At 36.9% G+C, this 14,070-nt stretch overlaps 1 protein-coding gene across 2 annotated transcripts in view; it reads left to right on the top strand.

The window, feature by feature from the left end:
• CWF19L2 (CWF19 like cell cycle control factor 2) overlaps positions 1 to 14,070 on the top strand; it is a 58,364-nt gene that overhangs the window by 16,393 nt on the left and 27,901 nt on the right. For both annotated transcript variants that reach the window (XM_059838645.1, XM_059838646.1), the window contains 4 exons: positions 667 to 782; positions 1,071 to 1,801; positions 5,338 to 5,431; positions 8,250 to 8,339. In XM_059838645.1, the coding sequence (XP_059694628.1) occupies positions 667 to 782; positions 1,071 to 1,801; positions 5,338 to 5,431; positions 8,250 to 8,339 (1,031 nt within the window). The remainder of the gene's footprint in view (positions 1 to 666; positions 783 to 1,070; positions 1,802 to 5,337; positions 5,432 to 8,249; positions 8,340 to 14,070) is intronic.

Here is a 14,070-nt window from a genome sequence, read left to right as displayed (position 1 = left end):
CCTTACCCCAGGGTTATCATACTCATTTCCAGCAAATACAGTAACAAAAGCCTTTTTCATAATGTCGTGAAACATTTATTGTGTGGTGAGAATGATCCTTGCATTCTGTCAACGGAGAAGAGTGGGCTCTGCTTTTTGAGAGCCTTTCCCTATGGACAGTCTGTCCCAGAAGCCATTAGCTTCATGCCCACTTTTAGGAGTCACAGAGATGAGAGATCTGTAAGAGCTGGCGGGCATCAGTGAGTTTGTACTCAGAATGTCAAGACCACTTCTAGCTTCTCACATGGGAAGCAGTGGGTTACTCATTCAATTTCTGAGAAAGGGAATTCACTTGTTTGTGTGCCCAAGAATGGACACAGGATGTGGGAGTGACAGGGAAGGTTCTTTAATGTCCTAAAGAAACTCTACAGCTTCTCATATGCCACTCCTGTATTGGAAACTGCTTGTGATAAACTAGAGAAGCTTAAATTAAATGAATGGTATTGCTGAGCATTAACTTATGAGAATATGTAATTATATTTGTATATGAATTCTGTTTTTCTTTTGCACTTCTCTAATTTTTACAATAAGTTTAGGTGAAGCTTTAATGTCACATACAGAACAAGGTCAAATAGGAATAATTACTTGAGATGTTAAACTACAACCTCTCGTTGTTTTCTACTTTAGTTACAGTCGTAGAAGATGCTGGATTAAGTTGGCTGCGAAAATCATACCAAAGGATGAAGGAGCAGGCTGAGAGAGAGAAGCGAAATTTTGACGAAATTGTAGCTGAGAGATATGGGGTAAGGATCTTCAGCTAAATTTTCTTCACACTAATAGATGCTTGGTAGAGATTACTTTCATGTAAAGGCACAAGAACTTAATGTATAAAGTAAGACATGTGAAAAGAAGCAGGAAATAACAGCCCCTTAAGCTTCACTCAAGTGATGAAGGGCTTAGAGTTACCGAGCCTTTTATATATTTTTCTTGTTAAATGTTTTCAATATATGGAATCTTACAGCAAATTTGAAATACTTCAACAATACCCCATGGCCTTAAAAGTAGTATGACTTTTTTGTTCTTTCTTTTAGTCAGTGGAGGTATTTCAGTCACGGTTAGAAGAAGCTGAAAAAGCTGCATCCAAAAAGGAAAATTATCATAGAAGTGGAAGATGGAAGAAGACTGACTATTCAGAAAGTGAGAAAGAGATGAAATACAAGAAAGAACAGCATATTGAAAAGGTGACACATGATGAAGATGATAGAGACAGACACACATTTGGGGGCTATTACAGGGAGAAGTATGGCAAGGGGTGGGCGCAGGAAGACAGGGGTTACAGAAGAGATGTGTCAAGAGCAGACCAGGAATGTGGACACAGCAGCATGGACTCAGTACCAAGGGGCTACAGCTCCAAAGCAGAAAAATACTGCAGTGAAAAAGGAAATCAGGAAAGGAGTTCATCTCTAAGCAATTTGAAACACAAATTTTTGAAACCCTCTGAAGATGATTTAACGTCTTACAGTGCATCCAGAGATTCCAAGTTAAAGCAGTTCCCTTCAAAGGAGTACTCAGCTCATAGCTCTTTGAGCAGCCGTTTCCAGAAACCTGGTGAGGATACTGCGCTGTGGACCAAAACACACACAGAAGATAGCAATGAGAAATTAAAGTCTGATCAAAAACCATCAGGTACTGGGGAACAAATTGATGGCAAGAGTTGGAAAAGAACTACAAGTGATGAAAAGGAGAAGTCGCGACAGGAACAGACAAGTGACACCCCTGAGAAGAAACAGATTTTATCTGACAGTAAAACATCATCCTCTAGGTATTTTATGAACATCTTTAATTGGTTTTTATTTGCTGTATTTTTCATGGCAAAATATAACAAAAGCTCTATCTTCTTTTTGACATTATAAGCACTGATTATATCAGATCTCTTTAGTTTGGAGGACTCTTAGCCTCCGGCTAAGGGCAGCTAGAAGAAGTAAGTTCAGCAGAAGCAGTGAACATCCCCTACCTGATCTGTCTCCTCAGCACATTTGAGAATTGCTCAAATGTAGGTTTGAGCAATTGATAGGTTATTTTCTGCTTCTTTCTAATGTTAGTTCACACTGCAGCAAAATTGGCCTCTTAGGCAGAAAAACCTCCAAAATATCTTAGCGGTCATTGAATTTAGAAAATACAGTCTTGAAATGGTAGAAAATGCTGACTAAAACCTGAAATAATTAATACAGCAGGGATAGGTTTGCCACTTGTGAGATGAGCTCATATGGTAAAGTAGTAGCATATGAAAAATAGTAGAAGGTGTTTAATAGAAAGTGTGTTTTTTCTGTGGTGAAGAGGAAGCATTAATAAGAGTGGGAAAGGAAACACAAAGTTAATAGGCTGCAGGAATTTAGTTTTCCATGACTTGCTTTTGAGAAAGACAATGGAGAGTAGTAAGGAGAGGTGGTCAGACAAGTTGTAGAGAACTGACCTTTTGCTCTGCTCATGGCCTCCTGTTCTCCAGTATTAGTAGCTTGCTGGTTCTTCCAGTGATCTGACTAGTGTGGTTGTTACTATGAATCTTTTATTTCAGATTGTTCCAGTAATTCACATGTGCATGCACATGGATGAAAAGAGATATATAGAGATAGAGGTATATAAACATATAAAAAAAATATATGGGACTGTATTAAAAATGCCTATTAAGAGTTCCTCTTGAGTTCAGTGAAATACTTCAAATGTTTTGGAGTTTTGTCAACAAGCAGGAGTTGAGCCTCAAGGAGCGGAGGGTTTCAGCTTTCTATGACAGTGCTCTAATCTTTGCTAAGTAATGATCAGAGGCTGCCAGGGGCTGACTGAGTGTTTCTGCCTTTGTTCCCCACTGTGGCAGGCATCAGGAGTTCTGGGTGTGGACAGTGTGCTCCCACCTTAGCCTGGCAAGAGCTCCTGCTGCAGTCAAGGGATACTTCATTGGTCCTCAAAGGCCAAAGCATAATGGAAATTCCTGGGATTGCAGAATGGCCTGGGAAGGGGAGGGCTAGGCACAATGTAGAGGAAAATGCACCACCACATTGCTGTGGAAAAAATAAATTCCACCCCACCCAGCCAGACCTAGCAGAACATTGCCTCGGTATTGTTTTCTTTGAAGGAGCAGCTACTCTTTTCAGTCCTTACTTTTTTTTTTTTTTTGTGAAAGAATGGTGATTCACTTTTTTTAGTTGCAGGTACAAAAACAGTGCCTTTTTTTTAACTGCCACATTTACTAAGTGCAATGGTAGTTGTAACTGAACAAAGCTGAAAATTTTGGGAAATGAGATTGTGTGCGGAAGTGGTTTACTTGCTCAAGTTCAAATAATTCAATTATTATGATGAAAAAGATAGTGCTTTTCCTCACAGAAGAGAACTAGATGTAGAAACTCTTCAGCTGATATTTTCTTTTGCATGTGTTTTCCGTTCTGGTGCTGTTAAACCCAATTGTCCATCTTCTTTGATATTTTAATTATATTTCTTAGCCAATGCAATTACTAAGCTGATTCATTAGTAAAGTGGGGATTACTTAGGCCTGCAAAGCCATATAGCCTCTGCTTACTTGCATAACTTATTTCCAAATTCTTCTAAGATGACTTCTTAACTCCTGAGACTCCGTGTGTTTTGAAATAATGAATAACCCGTCCTGCTGTTTCTAGCAGACATACTTTTTTTTTTTTGTATTGTATTTTGTAGAAAATTCTGGCTTTTGGAACATTTCAGGTTTGGATTTGTGCAGCAGATACCTGTTGAGAGTAATTTATAAGCTGCTGCTTTGTTTTTCTTCCTAAAGTTTCAAGACTTGTAATACATGTACTCTTTTGGTAGTGTTGTCGGTCACAAAAAGTAAATCTTTGAGGTGAAGGCTTGAATTAATAGGAGTTGCTGGTTCAGTTCCTCCTCTCTCATGCTGAAAGTATGGCTTTTAAATTTTATCTTTTCTGAAGCACAGAGGAAGTCTCTTCAGCCTATAAATCAAAGTGTTTTGGACAGTTATGACACAGGTTAATTAAAAGTGCTGATTGGATGTCCAAGGGATCTCCCCAGAGGAAAAGTCCATCAGCTAGTGTTTGCTGGAAGTCACACTAAATAATGTGACTGCTTCAGATTTTAATTTGAGACAAGATAAAAAGCAAATCAAAGCAATGTCTCAAGTCTCAAAAAGTTCAGACAATGATTCAGGCACTAGCACCATTAAAAAAAAGTATATATGAATTATTAAACACCTTTGGCCTTTTCTGAAGTTGTCTGCCTTGCTTTGAAGGATACAGTTAAGGGACAGTGGGAACTTAATCTTTGCATGCTTTATTTCTGGTGAAATTAAAGTAAATTCTGCTGAATTTTGAGGGTTTGGATTGGGCATCTTGAAGATGAAGAAAAGCAACTCTAGTAATTTTCTCAGGACTGGGGAGGTCTGGTGCTTAAAGAGGATACCATCTTCAAAGATTTCCCCTTCTTCAACTCCTACGGGGTTTAGCCATATCAATTAGTGAGTGAATTCTGTCTCTAACAGCAGGAATCAATATATAACTGTACTCTTGTGTATCTTTTGAGTTAGGTATTTACTTTAGAGTTAATTGATTTTAGTCTTTCCTAGGGTCAGAGAACAAGAGCCAAACTTCCTTGATGACTCTTTGCAGGATTTCTTGGAATCCGTATTTAATAAATATCACAAAAATGATGTCAAATTAAAAATAAAAATAATAAAAATAAAATGTTGTGTGCTAAGTTTTTAATACTAACATTAAGGTACAATACTCTTTATTACCAGCTGTGGCTTCTCTAGGGGGACTTCCTATTTTTAAAAGGTACCAGTTAATTTTCCATGAAAACTCTTCTGTATCAGCCATAAAATATTCAGATGCAAAGATTGTACTGTGAGCAGATAAATATGGGAAAATAAGTAATCTTCAAGAGATGGAAGGCCATTTGACAAACATAATAACTCAGAAATGAGCGATTTTGCAGAAGCTGAGAAGTAAAAGCATGGCCAAAGCCAGAAAGAAGAATTAGAGTAGGTTAAAATAACGCTCTGTTTTTCTTTCCCTTGGTTTTTCCTGCTTATGCCTGCTACTGACTTTTGACTGGGAGAATGTTCATAGATAGTGCTTTTCATTTGAGTTGTTCTCAAAAGTTAAAGGAAACAAACCTCATAAAAATTTGATTCAGGGTTTTTGGTTTCAGAGTCCTTGGCAACTACAGGCTGTTAATATGTTTTTATAATACATCATTTTCAGTTATTTTGCCAGTAGATGCATATGTACAAGTACAGTAGGCTTATCATACTGAATTACACAGGTGAATACTGCACTGTTTTTCTGTGGCTTTAGTGCAGCTGCTGTTTTACAGATCATCAAAGGATGAGCCGCCTCGGGTCCTTAGTGAAGAGGAGATGAACAGGCTGGGAGCAAGGATTGTGAAAGCAGAACTCATGGGAGACACGGTAAGGGCTGTGAAAAACTGTCATGATTTACTGCAGTTTTTCTTCAAAACTCACAGTGATTTAATTGTTTGAATGTGTTTTTTAAAAGGGTATTGATTCAAGCAAATGAAGACTTGCAAAATTTGATAGGATTTGAAGATACTGCTTTTGCAGTAATTTCTGCTTTAAATGCAGTAGTTCATAGACTCAAATAGAGGATTCAGGACCTTGGGCTTTTTAGGATAAGCAGCATATCTAAACCAGTTGTTCTCTGCCCTTTTTATAGTATTTATTCTCTTTTTGTAAAAAAGGGAGCAGGTGAAAACTACAAAGCTCTCTGTCTTTGTGACATGGTAAACAGCGTCTGGAGCTTTGCTTATTTCATCAGCTTTGTCACACGTAGGTGCTTGTGGTTCATAGCTCTGCTGTATAAGTGGGCTTATTAATTGTGATATGGAAATTGTAAAACAAAAAGGAATAGCATATGCCATTGCAGCCAGCTCTGCACTGAGAACAGCTGTGGAATGCTTTGTGGTCCTGCTCTGTTTGAGGTTGCTCTGTGGAGCTGGGAGAAACAGCTGCACATTTAACCTGGCTTGTTTCAGCCAGCTACCAGAAGGAACAAGAACTGTACTCTTGTGCAACACTAAATTTGGAGGTTTATCTATTTTATTTATTACATTAAACATGGATATAATGAGTTAATTCCCTTCAGTAGTACTGTCTGGAAGCTTCAGTTATAACAAGGTCAGAGTCTGTTAGTTTTTAAGCTGTGTTTTTCAAGTGCTTGGCTCTGAATAGCTGCTCTTAAGGCACTACTTTGATATTTTTTAGAAGCAAATGCTATCACTGTGGGCTTTTGTATTTATTTATTTTTACTGCACCTGTTTAGTTTGCCTCTTGTAACATAATATTTGCACCAAAGTCTGCATATTTAAGAAATAATAAATAAATATTTATTTATAGTAATGAATAAAACATGTTATGTCTCCAAGTGGTAAAGTAATATTTCTCAAGAGCTATTGATTCTTTGATTTGTGGAAAGTTTTAGTATGTTTTTTCGTTATTGCTAGACTAGGACATGGTGTTGATCCTTGTTAAAGCCCCTATGAGATAATTCAGATTTTGTTTGGAGAAAGTATCAATTTTACAAATATTTTCTTTTTAAACCAATTTTATGTTATGAATTCTTTTTTCACAGACTTTAAACACAGGTGTGGGTATGTAGCTTTAAACATTTGAACAGCAATACCTTATTTAGAAATCCTGTCCATTTTAAATGTTATTAGCTTCAAAGGTGAATTAAAAGTAACTTGAAGCAATGTATTTCCTACTAACGTATAGTGTTAATGATTTAAATGGATGTGTTCATATGTTAATCTCCAGTTTTCTGAGTTAATACTAAAAAACATACACTAGTGAAGAAAACTATGCTTATGAAAGTAATTATGATAGGTTTGTGAGGGATTGGTGTAGTGTAAGCTATCTATACACTAATTGCTAAAGTATTGTGGAGGGAAAGGTGTTCCAAAGACTGATGGAAAGCAGCAAAAATTTGTAAACTTCTTTTTCTGATTCTGCTCAGCTTCAGTAGCATTGCCTAAACTAAACTTTGGGCATAAATCTGGTCTTTTTTTTTCAACTTGATGGGAACTGAATGCAAGTGATTTGATGAAAAATATACATTTATTCTGTGGAGACTGTGTAATTCATTTAATATTGTATAGTTTTATTTTGACCCAAATCATGTGGCAGAAAGCAGTACTACAATTTATTATTATTTTTATAGATACAATTTTCTATGTATGCACTGTGAATCAACCTAGTTAAAAACAACCCCTAAAACCAAACAACAACAATTTAAATAATAAAATAGCTAATATAATATATATCATATATTATAGCCTTATGGCATTTTAAATATTTTTCATGGTCTTTCTCTAATCAGATTGAAAATGCAGTTTGTTTAAGCAAGTTCATCCCCACACAGCAGAACAGATGGTTATGTAACAGCATGTTGTGGTGGCTGGAGCTTGAGGTTGGCCATGTGGGCCAAATGAATTCTGAATCTATTTTTGTTACTGATTTGCTGCCTGGTGTTGATCAAATGACTTAATTTTGGGCATGATGGTTGGAGTCCAGTCAGTGAAACTGACAGAGGGGTTAGAGTATAAATGGTTCTATTCTTTACAGGTTGATAGGCTGGCAATTGCTAGCAATCCAAGACATTCTGAAATACTTCTATTTAGTTAATAGTCAGATGGTTAAGGGAGCACAGGAGCATCAAAACCAATTTGCACAAGACTGTAAACTGTTCTTATTTTCTACCTCTTGTACATTTTAATTCTCAAAATAAGGTCTGAAGTGCAGAAGTTGTACATGGAGTGTAGAGAGCTGTGAAGCTTCATAGCAAAAATTTCTGAGAGATATTTCCCTAGACCCATAGAGCTGATGTATGTGTGTAAAGGTGTGTATGTGTGTGTGTACAAGAAAAAAAAAAGGATATGATGTGTTCAAGCTTCCTATACATAAAGTAATACCTATGCTTAGTTATTCAAAGCATTTATTAATAGAATTTAACAATGCATAAGAATACATTTTCTGGTCTTTTTATGGCAATGCTTCTTCCTATACTTCCTATTCTGAACATTTTTTTCATGTTATATCCTATAAAGAGTTGTGTGAATTATTTTGATGTTTTCTTTAGTATTTTGTGTCATTGGAGTTTAAAATGCTATATCAAAACACAAAAAATGAAATGAGTAGTTCATTTTGATATAAAAATATCCTAAAAGTTTATGATAGTTAAAGTAATGGAATGCTATCACTTTCGTTGAAGGATTTAGCTTCAGAACTTCAAGCCAAACTTGACAGTGCTCGCAAGTTGAGAGAGACTCAGGGACAGATTCCAGCAAAGGCTGGCAGAGAGGTAAGTGGGAAAATATTTTCTTTTCTTCGCACTAGTGTTATATGTATGATACAGGTAGCAGCTGAATTAGAGAACATCAGATGTACTCAGGAACGTTAGAAAGTGTGACTTCAGGTGAGTGACTGTCCAAATTGAATTGTACTTTTTGTTGGTAAACAAAACTTTGTCCATGGTACTTTAGCAAATTCAATGGTCCTTTTTTTACTCATACTATTTCCTCAGCAAGGATATATATCTTCCATTAAAAATGAGACTGATATGTGCTGGCTGTTACATGACTGCTGTCTCTGAAGGAGCTGGAACTTCAAATATTATTCCTTTTGAAGGGTGATATTTAAGAAATGTAAGAAAGCTTCTTCTGTACCAACACTGACATAAGGAAACAGGGCTAATACCTTAAGTTATGAGCTCTGTCCTCATGATGGAGAGGAAACTTTCAGATAAAAATGAATATTCTTGTTCAATTTGACCCAAATTCCACAATAAAAACTCAGGTGCTAGTGAGCTGAGTTTGAAGAGCCACTAAATTTTTTTGTCCTAAAAGGCTTCACGTCAGACCTCATACACCAACTAGTATTTGTCCAGTCTTTAGAAGACAAACTAAACTGAGTTACAGTGTGTGGTCTCTGCCTGACTACCTTGTGATAATAGTATTTAAGTCTCACACCTGAACTCTCAACAGTCTCAAAAGCTCTGTGTAGGTAGATTCTGCTTCACTGCAGTGCAGTTCTTTGGCATGTTTTTCATATATGTAAAAAAAACCCTAAATAAAGCAGACTGGAGTTCGCTTATATATTACACAGTAATATAAAATTACACTGGAAAAAATCCATTCGGATTTTAAAATTGGGAAGTAAAGAGCATGTTGTGGGTGAGCCTCACAAATGTTGGTGGACACCTATTCCTTAGGTACTGAGTTATGGATAACAATTTTGGTCGGATCTGGTCTTCAACTATATTCTGATTTTTATCTTAATTTTTGGTTAGAGCATTTTTGCAACTAACAGTCATTGCAAAAATACTAGACATAAATATTTATGAATATCCTTTGCCTGTGCCTCTTTCCCAGCTTCTTCTAGTGTGTATGAGGTGGTGTTTGAGTGTCAGAAGTCCATCAGAGCTTACAGTTGCTCTGTCCTAAGCCCTGTCTTTGTGATGCCTGGGTATTTTTACTGATTTTACAGCTTTGAATTGGTTTTGACTCGTGGGACACAAGCAGGATGTGTTTGGTGCTCCTGTGTACCAAGGGCCAGCTAAGTCACACTGTGTGTGAACAGCCCAGATGTTCAGAAACCATCCCATAGCACAAGGAAAGCTGATTTGTGAATGAGTGTTTGGCTCTGCATGACTCAGCCTTTCTGTGGCATAGAGCACCCAAGTGCCAGCCTCAGCCACTTCAGACAGGTGTACTCCAAGTGAGGTACCTGAAGCAGTTGCCACAGAAATGGTTTTCCTAAACGATATCCTATTGATCCCAAGGCTTGATAGCTGTGTCTCCATTACAAGTAACAAACATGAAGCATTTTGTTTCAGGCAGGTCTGTCTCTGCTTCTGCAGAGCAGCATGGCCAGTGTCGTGCTGAGTGGTCCTGAAGTGTGGCTTTGCCTTATTTCAGTTTCTCTTGGGAGAGCTGAGGAGATAAATCAGGAAGCAGTGAAGGCAATTTTGAATGCATCTCCCTAGGAGGTTTTTCTCCTTAATTAATTGGACATGGATCAATTTCCCAATTCTGTTCCCTGTGTGACTGAGTGAAGACTTACACTAGTATAAGGGGCTGTATGAATGGCTGGGGTTTGTACAGAGGACAGGATCAATTCTTTTGATAGTGGTGTTGGTTTATTCTGCCTTAAAGTGATCAAGAAACTACAGACTGAAGAGAGTAAAAAGTGCTAGCTTAGATCCTATTCTCATTTTACATCATTTTATTTTGTTTGTAAGTGGGAGTAGAGGCAAATACAGCTTTTACAGTGGGACTTAGTGACTAGTTTTGTAATTTTTTTGACTTAGACAAGAATTCTACCTCAAGCAGTCTCAAAAATGTGGTTGTGAAGTACAGTTTTCAAAAGCTGATGTTTGGAGTTTAAAAACATTGTGTTTCTCAGCTGTTATATTTCACTAAGTCTCAGCTCGGGTAGAACCCCTCTGTTGTTCACTGCAGGCTGCCTTAAGTATGTAGCCCTATGAATTTTAGTATGAGTACAGTTAAATTATCTGTTAATGGAATTTGGGGTCTTAATGGGTATTGTGGTTAAATGCTTGAGCCACATTCAGATTGTGCTTGTTTTATCTTTGAGTAGGAGGCAATGTTCAGGGTCTATGGAAATGAAAAAACTTTTGATTTCATTTGGGATAGAATGAAATGATGCTTATTTACAGATGCTTATTGTCTAATTTGTCATGGGCATTTTGAGAAGGCAAAGCTGCACTTTGAGTTCCTAGTGAACCTGTGTAAAGAGAAGGCTGCTGTATCATAGGGTTTCTGAGTTGGGATAGGTGATGAAAATGATACTATTGAATGTAAGGAGACAGCAGAAAATTGTGGAGACTTCAGCATTTTCAAAACAACTTCCATGTGTTCATAGTTTACCACTTAAATAACGGTTTGTATTTCTGTTCCGAAATACAGAAACTACACAGCCCTAGATTTCGTTATATTGATTATGAGGATGTCCCCTCTGCCATTGTCAGTACCAGTCACAACTGATGTAATTTGTAGTTTCATTCAGTATTTTTATTTAACAAACTGTATGTGGAACATTAGCACTCCTATGGGGCACATCATTTGCAGTGGGTTTTGCTGCTACAAAAATTGGAATGTACAAATTTCAATGAGGAAGAGGCAGAATATAGAATATATCCTTTGGAAGGTACTTATCATGAACATCTGGTCCAACAACATGGTGGTGGATGAATATAGTATAAGAGTATGCATCTTTTAAAATTGTTTTCAATCCCAAATGAAGTATGGTTTAGAAGAAAAGCTTCTCAACCCTAAGCTTTTTTCTGTATTCCATAGAACATAATTAGTATGCATGAAACATAAAGTAGTTTCTGCTGAGCAAATGCTAGAGACAGTTTTCAATAATGATGAATTGCATTTGAAAGACAAAATCAATACAAAATTGAATGAAAGCTGGAAGGTGGTACTTTAGGCAGAATAACATGGTAGGGTATAGTGTCACTGATTATTTAAAAGAAGAGAGCTCTGAAAAATAGAAACAGCTATAGGCTTTTCTGTTATGCATTTGAGAATATGTAGGGAAAATATGAATTATTTAATCACAGAAAATCTTCATTTGAATAACTGAATTTTCTGTGGAAGTCCTTCAGCCTTTGGTCTAGTATGAGTGTTTTTCTACTGAAGAGTATTCAGTGCTTCTGTGAAGCCTCTTGGGCATAGAAGATATCCATAGAGTAAGACTTGAATTTTGGCAGGCACAGCATTTCACTTTACAATGGCTGACATGGTGCTGCTTTAAAGGAGGAAACCTTTTCTAGGCTACCTGTTGCATCTGTGAGAGTAACAGACTCCAGGCCATTGCTTGTGCATCTCAGGTGGAGAAGATTTATAGTGCAAGGAAAAGTTTATTTGGTGAGTTTTATGGCATAAGTGGGACTCATCTTTTACTGAAAACCTTCATAATATTAAGAACTCCATGTACTTCAAGCGCTTCTGCTATTTTTATTTAATTGTTCTTCTTGAGTATAAATAATAAGGTTGATTATGTTTCCAACACCTCCTATCTGAATCCAAATTAAACATCAGAACTTCAATACACTTCATTTGTATTGGTTAATTTGGATTCCTGAGATTCATTAGACTCCAGACTGAGGGAGAATTCTAGGGAAACTAGCTCAATATAAATAATATTTTTAAAATTCTTTTTGAAGAACTAACACTGGTTTTTAGAAGAGAAACTGAATAAAAACAGCTTGGCTTAAATCTCAAATCCTACTTGTCTGAAGGGGGCCTAGAGAGAAGCTGGAGAGGGACTCTTCATTAGGAGCTGTAGTGATGGGACAAGGAATAATTGGTGCAAATTGAAAGAGGTAAAATTTGAGTTAGATATTAGAAAGAATTTTTTTACTGGGAGGGTGGTGAGACACTGGAACAGGCTGCCCAACAAGGTTGTGCATGTCCCAGTCCTGGCAGTGTTCCAAGGCCAGGTTGGACAAGGCCTTGAGCAACAAGGTCTAGCGGGAGGTCCTGCCTGTGGCAGAGGGTTGGGACTAGATGATCTTTAATGTCCCTTTCAAACCCTTAATATTCTTCAATTCTATAAAATTGCATCCATTGCATCCCATTGTGTATAGTTCTGCCTTGGGAGAGACAGGATGGAACAGGCTGGATCTTTACCCAGAGAAATTATTTGCTTCACAGTTACTGTCCTGAGACAAGTAAACCATGTGGCATTAGGAGTGAGTAGCTGAGAGGAATCAGATGTGGAACAAACCTGAAATAATGTTCTCTTGGTTTCAGTAACTATAACGGGGAAAACAGGAATGTATGTTTATTTTTCATATGTTTTCAAGATTGACCTGTGCACAAATAACTTAAAAATGGCAGTGATTCCTTGGAGAAAGAGACAGTTATCTCAAAGTCAGGTGGAGTGTGTGGACATGTGTGTTTGTGTATATTTGTGTATACGTGTAACATTGAGATAGTGATTACTACTTCAGAGTAGGAAGTGAAAGAAGGAAAGAAAAGAATGCTTCTGATGTGTGGGGGTTTTTATTTAAAAAGAAACCAAGCCAATGCTAAACAAACACAAAGAAAGCAAAAGCCAAATCACCCTGAAAATTAATGTTCAAAATTGCAGGTGTACCAGGTTGTTAAATTTTAGGTTTGGGAATTGAATCTATAAACACAGTTATTTTTCTGCATTGAAACTATTTGGTTGTCAAAATTTACCTATAATATGTTTTCATAACTTTCATTCTGACTTAACCAATGCAGAACCTAAATACAGCTGTAGGATAGACTTACTATATATAAAGAATCCTTTAAAAATAGTTTTAAATTGCTTGGCATAGAAGTATAGCTGAGACACTTGCGTAAAAACTAGAAGGCTGGGGATTAATGATCCTCACTAAATGCACAGTAAAAATCTGAAATTTTATTTGGAACTTCAGATGGTGGAGAGATAAAGCAACAGATGGCTCATGGCCTGTTTACTCTCAGCTGTTTTCAGCTCATCATAATTCCCGATTCCTGCTGTTCCATCACACTTGCATCTTGTCTGCAAGATGGCTGTGCCATTCTTTCTCCAGCAAAAGTTTGTGTCTTCCCTACAGACTTGACTAGCTCTAAATGTAGCACAGAATAATGAAAGGGGTATGAGCTGCAAAACAGCTTTCATATCATTAGTGCATACTTCTAAAAAATAATAGGTGCATGCTGGTATTGATTAGTTTATTTCCTGAACATTCTTGTCGATGTCAATAAGAGCGGATTACACAATTATTTAAGACAAAGACATACTAAGTCAAAGTGGTTTATCTTCCTGAGTGTAATTCATAGGAATGTGGCTTTTGCAAGTAAAACATTTTGGAAAAATTGTATCAGTAAGTAAATAATGTAAAATATCTTACCATTTCAGTGCACCTAAAAAGTATAAAAGGGCAGAATGGCTAAAACTTCTTAGAATTCAAACTGAGAATACAAAAACTTCCAAGTATGCTTTAACACCAGAGACAAAAACCATATCCAAGTGCCATGCGACACTTGTAA

The sequence above is a fragment of the Haemorhous mexicanus genome, chromosome 2, assembly GCF_027477595.1.
Source record: "Haemorhous mexicanus isolate bHaeMex1 chromosome 2, bHaeMex1.pri, whole genome shotgun sequence".
In the NCBI taxonomy this organism is placed as follows: domain Eukaryota; kingdom Metazoa; phylum Chordata; class Aves; order Passeriformes; family Fringillidae; genus Haemorhous; species Haemorhous mexicanus.
The sequence above is the reverse complement of the archived record's forward strand: the minus strand, read 5'-3'. Positions and strand labels throughout refer to the sequence as shown.